This window comes from Coenobita brevimanus, chromosome 72 (assembly GCF_032717465.1).
Source record: "Coenobita brevimanus isolate Jiangsu-jjx chromosome 72, ASM3271746v2, whole genome shotgun sequence".
Taxonomy (NCBI): domain Eukaryota; kingdom Metazoa; phylum Arthropoda; class Malacostraca; order Decapoda; family Coenobitidae; genus Coenobita; species Coenobita brevimanus.
The window spans coordinates 7,257,921-7,273,132 of record NC_137025.1 but is presented as its reverse complement, the minus strand read 5'-3'; the positions used below and the strand labels follow the sequence as shown (position 1 = coordinate 7,273,132).

Sequence of the window (15,212 nt, the reverse complement as noted above, 5' to 3'; positions counted from 1 at the left end):
TTACTCTCATGTACATTTTTTCAAAATGAGAAATGTACTACTTATAAGTTTATGTAACACTTCTGACAACTTATAGTATGAACATGAATGAAAAAAGTCAGGAACACAAAAAATTTGTCAGCCCTCAACAAGTTGACTATTATGATTCCAACTGCTTCATACTTTTCCTCTCCCACAACTTAGCATGTTTCTAAATGGCTTCAGTACCACTCTCTAGTACTTGTTAGTGCTACATACATAGTACAACCACATTCAAATGCTGACCCATACAGTTCAACTGTATAATTTTCTAAATTATAACTGTTAAATGCTTTTATTGTGCTTATGAGAGACCAATCATAAGTTTGTATGTATGTGGCCTGAAACAGACTATGACAAAGCAATCCAGAACTAAAAAAAAAAAATTGCCTGGCAACAGAAAGAAAAGGTTCTCATACTGATGAGATCAAACCATCAGATCAATCCACACACATTACACATACTGCACACTCAGAATGCTGCATCTCCTAACAGTTAATGTAAATCACTCAGAATAAATCTACCGGTATATCCATGCAGTTAATACTGTTCACACTCAGAAAGCTGCATCACCTATCAGTAAATGTAGCGCATGCTCAGAATGCATCAACTGTCAATTAATACACATCACACTCAGAATACTGCACCTATGTAATACACACATGAAAGACATCTGAAACCTGTTAAACACTCAAAATGCTGAAGAGTTTTCAGGAAAAAAATAAAAAAAGGATATATAATGCAATATCACGCATACTGAGAATGCATCCCTCATCATTGGTGCACATTCAGGACATATCTCCCATCAATTATCGAGCAATCATTAATTAAGGAGTATCATCCAGTTTCATAAACAAATGAAACAAGCTACAAAAAATACATTCATAATAAATTTTCCATACAAGTTAGTTTGCAAAATATCTTCTGTCAGAAACACATGTGCCTATTAGTCAGTAATGAGCACACAAATAATTCCTGAAGACTGTGGTTTGAATTTTCTGAATCAGGTAGTTAGTATATTTCTTCTCTACACACATACATGCCTACATTCTGCAATTAACACAAAACATTCAATAAATTAATGAATAAATAAACAGCTGCTTGATTTTTGCACAACAGATTATCACACTACCCAAGTGAGCAAATGGCAATTCGTACTTTCACACCTACAAGCACTGTTTAACCTTATGAGAACCACTGACCACTTAAATATTTTACTCTGACTGCCGTGATGTGACTGTATTGAGTTAAAGAGTAACAGTTGGCACTCAAAGGCATACCTATACTTACAGCATTAATTACACAGCACCTAAAGTGTTGTCTCAAAACTATTTTTCCTCTTCAAATAATCATTAAGAACAAAAACTTCCCCCTTCCATAGCACTTTAAGTCCAGATTACTGATATTAATATAAATATGCAATGTGAAAGGACAACATTGTCATTATATCTGCATTCATTAGTGGGTGCTCACCATCCAGTAACTCAATGTAGTGCTTCTCTCCAGTGCCTGCCCTTTCCTCTCTTCCTACTCTCATCCCTTCCTCTTTTGTCTTTCTCTCCTTCATTTTTTCCTCTTCCTTCTGTCTACAGGTGACTCTACACCAAGTGACAGGCCAAATGGTTTCCTGTACATCAGGAAACCATTTACTACACTGGGTGGTAACCATATAACGAAATTATGGCACCTGGTCGTTTAGTGGGTGATTAAGGCACTCAATAGGATTGAGCTAGTGCAGGTTTATACCCTTGGGGTGGCTGGGGTTTATTGCTAACGTAATGCCATGCAGGGATGAGTGAGGCTGGTCACTCATCTTAAATGTCAGGACCAACTTGCCTAGCCCCAGGCTCCTACACTCCTCATAGGGCAACATAGAATTAGATGATGAATGAATGAATGATGAATAGTCTCACACTCAACTCACATTTTCCTACTGTATATCCATTAGTGTTAAAAATACAGTATCACAGCAACCTTGCATCTTCCTACCATAACAATACACTAATTAGTGTTGTAAAACATGACGACATTATATCCACAAGCATCTACAGTACTCAGTCACTTGGCCAACACAATGATCTGGTAGCACACCAGATGGGACTATTTCCTATATAAGCTTGATTCTACCAAACTTAATGAGGCTTCTGTTGCATGGTAAAGCAAAAGTTTGGCTTTTCTCAACACACATCTAACCTGAATCTGGCTATCCTGACAGTTCATCAGGTATCATCTACAATACTGTACTTCACCACAGTTTTTCCATAACTATATCTCCACTGCTCTCACATTTTCATGCCACACCATAGTCTCACAGCCATATGTTAAAGCTGGCACTAACACGACTTCATGTAAGCCTCGTTGCAGCTGCATGAGGCTTACATGACGGAGTGTTAGTGCCAACTTTAACATATGGGTATGAGACTACGATGTGGCCTGAAAATGAAAAATCAAGAGTGAGAGCAGCGATGGGACTGCTTGAAGAATGTATGTGGAGTACAGAGAGTGGAGAGGATAAAAAATAATGAGATATATGAAAGATGCGGAGTGAGGAAGTCTGTGGACATCAGAATCGAAGAGAATGTACTGAGATGGTATGGTCATGTGGAGAGAATGGATAACAATAGAGTGGCAAAAAGGGTATATATGAGCAAATTTGAAGGAGGGAGGAGGCAAGGTAGGCCAAGGAGAATGTGGAGGGATATGATGGATGAGTGTGTGAGGAAGAGAGAGTGTGGAAGTCCGCGAGGCTAGGGGACTGACAAGAGATAGAGCTGGTTGGATGAATACTGTGAGAAGTGCATGATCAGGGATTTGGCACCCCTTTTTAATGTGACAGTGTTCAGACTGACTCTATCAGACAGGTTTATGCGAAGCTACAGAAAGTGGTGAAGGTTTTTTGAAATATTAGATAGAGCAAGCATTCCAGGGGCTTGAATGATAAGTGAATGGAAGCATGGCCCACTGGACTGAGCAAACTTGGGCTGTCGGGACATTGTTACTCCTCACCCTACCCTAGGGTGGGGAAGGAGGTCTGGACGATGATGATGATGATGATGATGATACAATATTTATCAACGCTCCAGATACTATACATACACATACGTATTTCATCAAGACTAACAGTATATGGTTCTGCCAACTTGGTGAAATCCTTAGCTCCCTTGGCCAGACACATGAAATTTAAATCCATTCAGTTTAGCACCCGATGACACCGTACAGCTGCAACAATTCTTACCAGTCGGCAATTCAAGCACCTGACACTGCCCAGGTAACAGTTTTATATAGAGAAATAAAAGTTCTTTTAAGTGCCTGACATGTTCCATAACCTCAGTTTGTTTATAGCTACTCAGATATCATTGCAAGCCTCAGTAAATTGGGTAAATATCAAAGGCAAATAAAATTAATTGTCCAGACTCTCATTCTACATGCTGTGTTTGGCTGTGGTCTTACAGGACGGTGGTTAAGCTTCCTCTCAAGCTCGTCAGCACGATCCTTCATGGAGCGTGAGGCGTTCTTGCGATATTCAACAATGCCATGGTCATCATCCTGGTTGAAAGACCGCTCCACCGGCATACTCAGACCACACTGCAACATCTGCATTGACCGCATGAACCGTTCCAGCTCCACTGCACGTCGCTCTCGTTGCTTACGCTGGTACTCCTCACGATTTGCCTGGATCTCTGCACGACGCTGACGTGCTTCCTCTTCCTCCTTCCAGTTTATTTATTTATTTTTGAAGTTCCATAAGTTTTAACCATCTCAATACAAAAATAACATAATTTATTCTTGTCTCTACCAGCCCATTCTACTCAAGTTAAGAAAGTCCATGTAGAGGAAGTTGAATACAGTAATACTGTCTGGAGATGGCAAGAACAAAACCCAAAAGGCATGATCAGCCTGAAAGGACAATTGTGTCTCATGTCATGGACCAGAATTTCCCAACATCAACAATTTCCACATATGGGTTACTACATAATTCATGTCCAGTCCACTAATGAGCACGGTGAAGCTTGTGCGATTCCGAGCTAATTCATGACAGGATGAAATAGCTCAAATTAGGAAGAAGGACTAACCAGTATTACATGAAAAAGATGTAAGAATGACATAAAAGATTTCTTCCAATATAAAAGGTGTTCTTACTCCATTTACTTCAGAATCTTTACTTCAGTAAAAAAATAATAATAACAAATAATAATAATAATAATAATAATAATAATAATAAAAAAGAATTAAAATAAATAAATCAATAAAACCACAATCCCTACCAACAGAAATAATGTATAACGATATATTTGACAGTAAATAGAAGAGAAAAATTACCAACACATCTTACCCTACCAAGAACAAGAAAATATTGTGTAAAACCCAACATTCAACATTAAGTAAAAATAGAGAGAAAAATCACTAACATATCTAATATCTTGCCATATATATATATATATATATATATATATGAAAGCCCTACCTCAGGTGAGAGGACTCTATTGCTTCGTCTCTTCTTGTTGTGCTTTAGTGGGTCATCTGCTCTGCTCCCCCAGTCACCCCCGACCCCCTCCAACACCCCTTCCTCCACCATCCGGCACGTCATTCGCCCATCATCCCTGCAAAGGATGCATGGATTAGGGAAGCAAGGAAAGCAGTCTGGTAGTAGCTGGGATGGAAATTTGGTAGGTGGGGGGCTCATGCAGGAAAGTACACACTGTGAAAATGAGTGCTGTATCAGTGGTTTGAGTGCAGTGAAGGTCTGTATAAATATATCCCCCAAGAATTAAAGTGTTGGGGAAGGGGCAAACACATGGGTACTGGTGACAAAAAATAAGCAGGATGAGCTGGACTTGTGAAAATGGATGCTATAGAATCAATGATTTCGGTGCAGTGGGGCTTATTTCAAAATTTTCTCATCAAGATAAGCTTGTGTTGCTATCATGGAGGGAAAAAGGATAAGGCAGACGCATATGTAGAAACGTTCAACCTCCCTTCATAACCTCTAAACCCTACCTTCGTTTCCTGGTTGGCGGTGTGTTTTGCGAGGTATTGGTAAGGTTCTTCAGCACCTCTACTGCCACCTCAGCCTCCTCTTCGTCAGTATCATCATCCTCTTCCTCCAACTCCATCTCTCTGTTCACCCTCCCTGGTCTTCCCTCTTCTCCTCCTGCATCAGCATCATCCTGAGACAAAAAACACAGTATTGAATACAAACCCTTTAGTTTGGTGAAAAAATTAACCACTTAACAACAAACTGCCTTTTTAAGTCTATTTTTGTTACCTCCAGATGACTTCATATTGCTTAGGAGACAGCCTCTGAACTGGAGATGTTAGATGTTGCATAAAACCTTTCACTACTAGGGAGCTCTCCTAAGTTTATAGTAGTATAATGCAAAAACTAGAAAAAGTCCTAACACTGAAGAGGTTAATGAAGATGGTTTCTAATCTTGTCAATACAAAGTGTCTCACCCATACGGTAACATAATTAAATAAATAGTATGTTGAAAACCAGGCTAAAAATCAAAGACATCATTACACTGCAGGGTTTCATTGAGAAAGACATCAAAAATAGTGGCTAAGATGTCAAGCATCCTCACAAGTGCAGCAAGCAAAGATGCTCGTCATGCATTAGCTAGATACAGTATCTGCCTCCTCAAAGTAAAACCCCTCTATACATTTTCCTGCACTGAAAGAATTAATTAAATACCAAACTTGCACAAAAAACACTCCCTGCTATTGGTACACATTTACTGTAGTGCATCTCTTTATCCATTACATAAGCTATTCAGTTCTGTAACAAGCAAATTCATCAATTACACATCTTGCATCACACTAGGAAGCTGTGAACTGCGAAACAAGTAGGTGTGCTGAACAAAGCGATGACTGTGATGGGCCAGAATGCTGGTTGGCAGTAGGGCTGGATTAGAAAAGTATACCATTATGATAATGAGTGTTGTAAGATAGGTGGCTTTGAGTGCAATGAAAATTTATTTCAATGTATCCTAGTGAAGGTATACTTCAAAGTATTCTGCTGGGGTGAGTGGGATGAGCTGAAATTGTGGTGACAGAGAGGGACAATACCCTGTGAAAGAGGGTTCTCTAGGATTAATGGTTTGAGTGCTATTTTCAAGTTTTCTCCAACAACTAGAATACAAAGAACAAGACAAGTTCACATTGCTGTAATCAGCCAAGCATCTTGTGATGCAAGCAGAAATGTTGAAACATACTGTATACAGTAGCACTGACAAATGAAGAATAAAGAGAAATATCACAATACCTTTGCAATACCAACTAGTTAGTAAAATTTTGTCAGTTCATATGCACCTAACAGCAAGTAATGAACACAACAAACAACTCCAAAAGTCAATTGTTAAATGTTACAATGCAATATATCACACCATCCTAGTCAGCACATTGCAATCCATACTTCCACACTTACTTATACTGCTGAACTCTCAGTGCCAGTGTGACCACTTCAGTGCAGTACTTATTCTGTTTCCTGAGAAATTATTCTGTTCGGCTTTGGAGCAATAACCACACTAACAACATTAATCCCTTCCCCCAGGAGGGCACCACATGCCATGGAGAGGTGTATCATGGGGGACGTCAGGTGATGCATGCATGGAATCTCCTAGTACAAAGTGACAACTGGTGGTCCTACTGTCAATTACATCCCTTTCCCACACCACCAAACTGAGCTAACTCAGTCTTCTGCAACAGCTACATGGGCAAATAAACTGATATCCCTTGCAAAATGCCCATATTTGTGCCACTGCACTTCTGCCAAGCGCATTTTTATTTTTTTCCAAAACCACTTATCACAGCAATACTGAGAAAGCTAAAGATTTTTTGTTTTTTCTTTTTTAATGCAATGAAGAAAGAACCAAAGGCCAGCAGCCTGCAAAGTGATCCCTCCAAGAAAAAACAAAAACAAGATAGAAGAGAACCAAATTCAAGAATGCTTTACTGCTGCCTGTGAAAAAATGTCTAAACTTTGTAAAATACATCTTAGTTCTCCAACCCCTCCTCAGCCAAGGGTCCGGAATTTTACCCTGCACCCCAGGACGACATGTGGGCCATTTTCTGAAGTTTTGAAAATTGATTTTTTTTCCTTGCCATATTGAAAAGAAAGTTCAGACACACCTACGAGTGCAAATCCCAGCTTCCTAGACCCATTCTGTAGCTTGCAATGGAACGCAACAGCTGCAGAAATATCGGCAACCGATATCTGCCGCCTAGAGGTGCTGCCGCAGTGCAATTTTGCAAGTGTTGTTATTTTTTTTTTTTAACCCCTAAAAAAATGCGTGTGGTGCTGAAATGTTGCGCATACATGAGATATGATGATATCGAATTATTTCAGTACATAATATGTTAGGAATGGCTGGAAAAAAAAAATTATCAATTTTTTTTCACCTTTTTTATATAAAATAAGTTTATGGTAGTTTCGAGTTATTTTTTATGTTATCGTTGTGCCCATGCTTGGAAAAGGGAGTGAAAGGGTTAAATTTTCAGTCCTAAATGAGAAAATTGCCCATCCTCCAACGCTAGGCTCTCCCACGGGTGATGATAATGAAGGGTCAGATCTGATTAGCAATACGGAAGTTGAGTTGCAACTTCCAGCCCCCACACCACGTGCATGGCTGAAAATAGAATCGTAATGCAGTTTCAAAACTGCAAATAAGTCTAATTATTATGAATACAGAGACAAAGCAGAAATAAATATGTTTACAGATGGGGGAAAACGTATTTTTTCCGTAATAACATGTTCATCATTCTCTATCATTTTACGTTCATATTTATCATTTTACGTTGTTATTTTCGCAATATATGTTGCTGTCTCGTAAACACGGTGGTTGTGCATGTTTTGCAAGGGAGGAAAAATATTGTATTTTCTGTCTGGGTTGAGTTAATGGGTGAAACTGTGTTTTTAGGCATGGCCTCGAGCGAAAAAATCATACATTCACTCATCACTGTAGCAGATGGTGAACTGACAGATGATATGTGAGAGCGTGAAGTCAAGGTCAGTCTCATGTCCTTGACGTTCAATCACTTCCCGAAAGTTTTCACCATTTTCTACAAGGCACACTGCATCAAGTGACCCAAACCATTACAACAAACCTGAGCAAATAGGCAAAGATACCAAGACAAAAATGTATTTTTAACTTATTATCATGTCTTTTTTGTCTGTGTCTGTGTTAATTCATTATCATAAACAGGTGGTTGTGTGTGTTTTGCAAGAGAGGACACTCTCTCTCTCTCTCTCTCTTCCCTTCTCCCTCATTCCATCCACACTTATTTACGTTCCCACTCAGCCTCTCTCTCTCTCTCAAACAGTAATCATTCAGGACCACGATAGTTTTTACACTTCATTCTTGATAGTGTTAAAAAGTTTTCATATCCTCACACTCACAAGAAATCCCTAAAAATAAAAATATTAGCATCAGTTACCATTAAAATCTTTCGTGTCATGATTCCTTTTATATTTCATTCTCTCTACTATTTTGCTCATCTTAGGCATTTTCCATACTCCTTTCACACCAACTTGGCCTCAAACTGCCATCTCTCCATCACGAATCCTGAGCTGCAACAATAACACTAGAGTATCTTTCAGGTATAGAATGTGACTAAGAAGCCAAAGACCATTATTGTGTCCCAGTTCCATCAATGAATGTGGTAAAGTGAAAAGCATTGCAAGAAGGAATAAGGAAGCAAGAAACATGTTTCTTTCATTAGTCTCAAGTATACCACATTCAGTACACCGCTTCCCGTCCGATCAGCGAAGTTAAGCAACGTTGGGTCTGGTTAGTACTTGGATGGGTGACCACCTGGGAACACCAGATGCTGTTGGCATAACGTTCTCCCTACGTGTCGAGTGGGGTTGGTGGAGGATTAGTGCCCCTCCCTGTAAAACAATTAACTCTAAGCCCTTGGCCACCCCGTTTGGGATACATGGCGTCTGGCAATGAATGAATCATGTCTTTTTTTGTCTGTGTCTGTGTTAATTCATTATCATAAACAGGTGGTTGTGTGTGTTTTGCAAGAGAGGACAAAGATGATATTTTCTGCCTAGGTCGAGATAATGGGTGTAGTTGTGCTTGTTTAGGCATGGCCAGGAACAAAAAAATTTTAAATCCACTCATCAAAGCAGCAGGCTCTGAACTGCTTGATGGGGTGTATGGGAGTGTAGTGTAGGTCAGTCTGAAGATGTTCAGAACATTTGTTCACTTCCCAAAAATTTTTGCAGTTTTTTATAAGCCGCGCTCAAACGACGCCTGTGGCCATTTATTGGCTAAATGTCATTCGACACCAGCGGCCATGGAGGGGCTAAAAAAAAAAACTTTTGTTCACAAGAAAGTGCAGCCTGAAAATAAATTATTTGTGGGAGGGGGGGGGGGATGGTTGGAGGGAATGTTCTGTATCCTACTCCTGGGGCTTTGAAGTTAATTACATTTCCCAAAGGGATTTCTCTCTCTCTCTCTCTCTCTTTTTCAGCTTAGTGTTGGTGTTTGCATTCTCATTTTTCTTACCATTTCTTGTTGCCCCAACCTTACACCTTTATTTCTCAGCTGACAGACCTGTAAAATTACTATGTATGTACTATTGCTAATAAAAGTACCCAGTATCCTTACTAAAGCGACATAAGTCATTTTGACAAAACGAACAACGAAATATGGAACACCGACGCTGTTCAAATCACTCTGCTCATTGTGAAGTCCTGTGTTCTCGTTTGTATGGATATTTTTTTGAGTGATAATACCGAGGCCTGGTAAACTGAAATACCTTTCTCAGACTTCTTATTAGGTTCTTACAAATTATTTTAGAGCCCAAAATGTGAAAGGGGGAGAGGCAAGTAACCACTATCAGATTACCCACCTACCCACCCCCCCCACTCACTGACACCCATACCTACTGTACACACGAAAGGCTTTGGGCACTGTTATGGTTTGAAGCAAGTGCGATTAGAAAAGACCCTCTAGTCTGTTTGTTTTGTTATCAGTTCACTTCATGTGACTTTGCTTTTACATAGAGTCTTATGCAAACATTAGCACAACTTTGACTTTTCTACATTCATTAGTAAAGAACATCACACCCAACATATACTTTCATACGATACATCCATTAGTAAAGAATATATCACATCAAGCTTGCATCGCTGTAGAATTTCCATTACAGGTTTGTCCACTTTAACTTGGAGATTTTCATTATTCTCCAACTTATTCTACATATATCAATGGGAGTCAGACAATACTGTGGTTGTACAACTTTTCCAACTCATTTTCCTGATTAGCACAATATTCATATGTTAATCTTAATACAATTCAGCATTCAGGATGGAAAAATGGTAACTTTAGGCCAAGTTAAAGTGGATAGAGTATGGTGAGGCAAACACTGTCATGTCAAATCCACAAGCATCTCCTCAATCACCAGGCCAACACAACAGCTTGGCAGTACACAAGACTGGACAACTCACAATATGGGCTTGAATATACTACATTTACTGAATGCTATAATTCATGGATAAGGGACAGAATAGAGACGCTGCTAGAGATCAAGCAGTGTGGAGAGCCACCATTAGGTGACGAGCGCTGAGCATACAAGCACGTTGGAGCCTTTGTAAATAAACAAATGAGTGAACAAACAAATAAAAACTGGATGTATAGAGAAATCTGTGATACTGTACAGCATATCCTTGACTTATAATGAAGATTTCTTGTACAGAGAAAATCATCTTTCACTTGACACTGTAAATTCATGGCATCAAATCTGGAGTGTATTAACCATTCATAAGATGCAAATGCATTGAAATATTTAATTTAGGTTACCACCACATTAACTCTGTTAAGCAGAGAAATCGTAGAACTCTGAAGATTAAAAACATCCTCGATTACTTCTTCTGGTAATATGGACACAATGAGAAATTCCAATTCATTCAAGATAAAACCAGATGACCTTGTTTTGCAGAAAGATTTCCTAGCAGTCTGTACTGTATGGTCTGCAGCAATCTCACACTGTCCATGAATCAGCTCCACACGAAAAAATAAAATTCCACCAAATGTCTGAATACTGTAATTTTTCTTAGTACAGGAATGGTAAAGCTCTCTGATTTTGTTTTTGGAGCTACACTTACTTTACGATTATTAAAACATATGCAGGAAATGCCAGAGCTACACTTACTTTACGATTATTTAAACACATGAAGAAATGCCAGATCAGCAAATTAATTGAAGATCAAGGCCAAATCAAATGACTTGTCCAGTCTCTCATCCTACATGCTGTGTTTGGCTGTGGTCTTACAGGATGGTGGTTAAGCTTCCTCTCAAGTTCATCAGCGCGATCCTTTAAAGAAAGTGAGGTGTTCTTGCGATATTCAACAATGCCATGATCATCATCCTGGTTGAAGGAGCGTTCCACAGGTGCATTCAGACCACACTGCAACATCTGGATAGACTGCTTGAACCTTTCCAGGTGCATCTTGCGCCACTCCTGCTGCTTTCGCTGGTAGTCTTCACAGTTGGCCTGGATCTCTTCACGATGCTGACGTGTTTCTTCTAGCTCCTTCCATTTTAATTTTTTGAGGGGTTATTCCATAAGTCTTAATCACTTCAGTACAATAATAAATTAAAGTCTTAATCAGTTCAGTACAATAATAACTACTTTATTCTTGCCAATACCTGAGTACTTTATTCATCTTATGACAGCCACAAAGTAGTGGTTATATTATGGCATGATAAATTTTTTTGTACACTGAATAATACTGTATGGAATTGCAAGAATAAAACATCCAATATATCATCAGCCTCAAGAAAGTAATATGATTAGTCATGGAAAAACATTTCCTAACATCTGCATTTTTTAACATTCGGGTTACTCGCCACACACAGTAATTCACATCCATTTACAAGTATGTTGATGACTGAGCAGTTATCATCTGAGTATTCAACCAACTAGCCCTTGAATTTAAACTCTTGACCCATATCTGGTTGGAGTGGCTTAAACAACAAAGCATCCATTTGTTGCCTGCACCAAGCAACATAGTAAATGGTTTCCTGAGTTCGAAAATGAAATGTGCACACACACACACACACACACACACACACACACACACACACACACACACACAGGCAGCACATCTGTCACCTCGCTCCGTACTGGCCATCCTTGGCCACAACTGGTCACACCTAAATAGTATCTTTATATGAGTCAAGCTCTGTACCAGGTTAAACTAAATGATGTTCTAATATAGTCGAGCAAGTATAAGCAAAAGTGTTGTCCAAATAACAAAATACATCCGATTGGTGCAAGAACCTGCTGATACAATTGCATCATCAGCTGGGTGTTGTCTGTCACCAGGCAGGTAGCTGGGAGATGCAAACTTGTAAGTATAAGTGATGTTTTTACATGAAATACCACAAGATGAGCACCACCTTTAGTAAAGTGAATATGGAAGGAGTTAAGAAAAGGGATAAAGGTAGATAACAGGATGATGGTTTCTAGCAAGAACTGGCTGAAATGGAAATATATAATAAATTAGTAGAGAAGGTGAATAAACTGGTGAAAACTTTTCAAAGTGAAATAAATGAAATTATGAAAAAATTATGCATGCAGAAGGAAGAAAATGAAAAATTAGTAAAGGAATGAAACAAAAGAGACACAACAATAGATGAGCTGTCAGTTGAGGTGGGTTCACTTAAAAGGAAGACTAGTGAAATGGCAAGTATAGTTGTCAACCATGACAGTACTGTGGAGGAGTTCAGAAATGACACAATTAGGCAAGCAAGCAGTCGGAGAGACCAAAGCAGTGATACTGAAGAGAAGATGGCCCAAGTGAACGAAGCGATGCAAAGTTACAAAGATCATGTAGAAACTATATATGCTGGAATGGTGAAAGTAGGGAAAGACTTAAAAACAAAAGTGGAAAAAAAAAAAAAAAAAAAAAAATTAGAAAGGAAGAGAATGAATTCATTAAAAATAACCCAAAACTGGTCAAAGATTCAGCAGCTATCAACAAGTCTATAGTAATCACTGGTATAGATGAAGAAGAAATAAGAAACAAAATTTCAACAGACAAAAGGGAGATGGCAAATATAATGAACATATTGAAGGAAGTATCAGAAAACTGTGATAAAGACATAGAGGAACACAAAAGGCTTGGGAAATATGAGTGCAAGAAGTCAAGACCGCTGAAAGTAACCTTCCAGAGTGTGAAAACTGTGGAGGAAATACTAAAAAATGCAAACAAACTCATAGAAAAAGAGGAATTGAAAAAAGTATGGATAAAAAGATGCCTAACTCAAAACAAACTGGGAATACTAAAGGAGAAGAAGAAGGAAGAAAAAACAAAATACGAGGAAAGATCAGAGGAAAAGAAGAGTAAATTTTTTTACAAAGTAATTGGATTGCAGGTATGAAAGTGGTACATAATCAACAGGGAATAAAAAGAAGGAAGATAGTAGACTCAAGCTAAGGCAAGTATGTAAACAAGATGATTAAGTTGATGTACTCAAATGTAGATGGAATGGTGTCTAAATTATTAGATATGAAAGACTAAACCAAAGAAAAGGAACCACATATTATTTGCCTAACTGCAAAAAATTAGCCCCACAGATCTCAAACTATACTCTAAACTTAGAGGAATACAATACATGGAGAAGAGACAGAAATTTAAGAAAAGGGGGAATTATAATCTTAACAGAGAAAAATACACAAGTCAAAGAAATAGAACTAGATATACCCTCACAAGCAGAACTGATTGCATTAGAGATTTACACATCTGAAGGGAAATTAATTGTGGCAAATTTATACATGCCACCCAAAATAAACACTTCAGAAAGAGGCAAATATGAAGACCTGGCAGAAAGTACAATTCAGAGTTTAAGAACATTACTACACAGAATGGAAGAGAAATCTAAAAGAATTATATTAACTGGAGACTTCAATTCAATTATAAATTGGAACACTCTAGATGTAAGAAGCCATGAAACCTGTTGGGATCAAAGCTTCTGGATCTTAGATCTTGTGCAGGAGTTTTTGCTAACACTGCATGTAGAGGAAAACACCAGAAAAAGAGGATGTGATGATCCATCAGCACTAGATCTGCTAGGCATGAAAATGATGCTGACAATATAATGTATCACCTTCCATTCGGCAAAAGCAACCATGCACTATTAAACTGCAACTTCTGCCTATGGGTGACTCTACACTAAGTGACAAGCCACATGGTTTCCTGTACACCAAGAAACCATTTACTAAGCTGGGTGGTAAACATATAACCAAATTATGGCAACTGGTGGTTCAGTGGGTAATTAACCCTATCACGTAAAGGGGTGCGCGTAAATTCTGGCTGTGGTGCGTAACTCTCGCTCAAGAGCTTTCAGAACAGCCACAAACTTCTAACGCTCGTAGAAAAGTTACTGTTCGTCACAGAAAGGCCACTTTGGTCTCATTTTGAAGATGAAGTGTTTTGTTCTGTCATACACTGTTAAAAAAGACAATATATACAAAATGCAAAAAAAAATTAGCAGAATTTCGCTGACATGCTAAAGTTTTACACTTTCCTTTAAAAAAATATTCGCAAAAAAAATAAATAAAAAAAAAATATTCAAGAACCAATAATCTTTTTTGCTTCAATACATAGCAGAACAAATTTCCTTTCCAACAATGCATTACATGTTGTATTTTCTTCAATAATAAAGCCGTATATAAAAGAGAGAAAAAGGAACCTAAGTGTTTGGCGGGAGGTTAAAAGGTGTATGTCCTACCTGTGAGGAACTCCACACCACACTGAGCCAAGCAAAGCAAGTGAGCACGCATGCACCAGCTGTGGCACACTTAGTTCCATCCACTTTTGCCCGTCATCCAACAAAAATGACGACTCCCTAAATATTTCTTTAGAGATTACATCGGATGACGGGCAAAGTCGTCATACTGACGTCAGAGGTTGACAAACGAATGACGGCCCAGCCCGTCATCGGTATGTGTATGGGTTAAGGTGCTCCAATTGGATTGAGCTGGTGCAGGTTTATATCCAAAGGGTGGTTGGAGTTTACTGCTCACATAATGCCACTCAGGGATGAGTGAGGCTGGTCATTCTTTCCATCTTAGAGGCTTTAAGAAAGATAAACTGCTAACTTGTTGAGCTAGGACACTAATCCCCCTGAAAGTATGCTCCTTCTCACCTGACACATGTAGCCTACTGTTCTTTCCACTGG

General features: G+C 38.7%; 1 protein-coding gene and 1 pseudogene across 1 annotated transcript in view; one reads left to right on the top strand and one right to left on the bottom strand.

Annotated features, from left to right (window-relative positions):
- Mical (Molecule interacting with CasL) overlaps positions 1-15,212 on the bottom strand; it is a 302,955-nt gene that overhangs the window by 148,636 nt on the left and 139,107 nt on the right. The window contains exons 16-17 of the mRNA XM_080278020.1: positions 5,017-5,186; positions 4,484-4,619 (exon numbers count right to left, since the gene is read on the bottom strand). Of these exons, the coding sequence (XP_080134146.1) occupies positions 4,484-4,619; positions 5,017-5,186 (306 nt within the window). The remainder of the gene's footprint in view (positions 1-4,483; positions 4,620-5,016; positions 5,187-15,212) is intronic.
- LOC145407301 (5S ribosomal RNA) lies at positions 8,736-8,853 on the top strand (annotated as a pseudogene).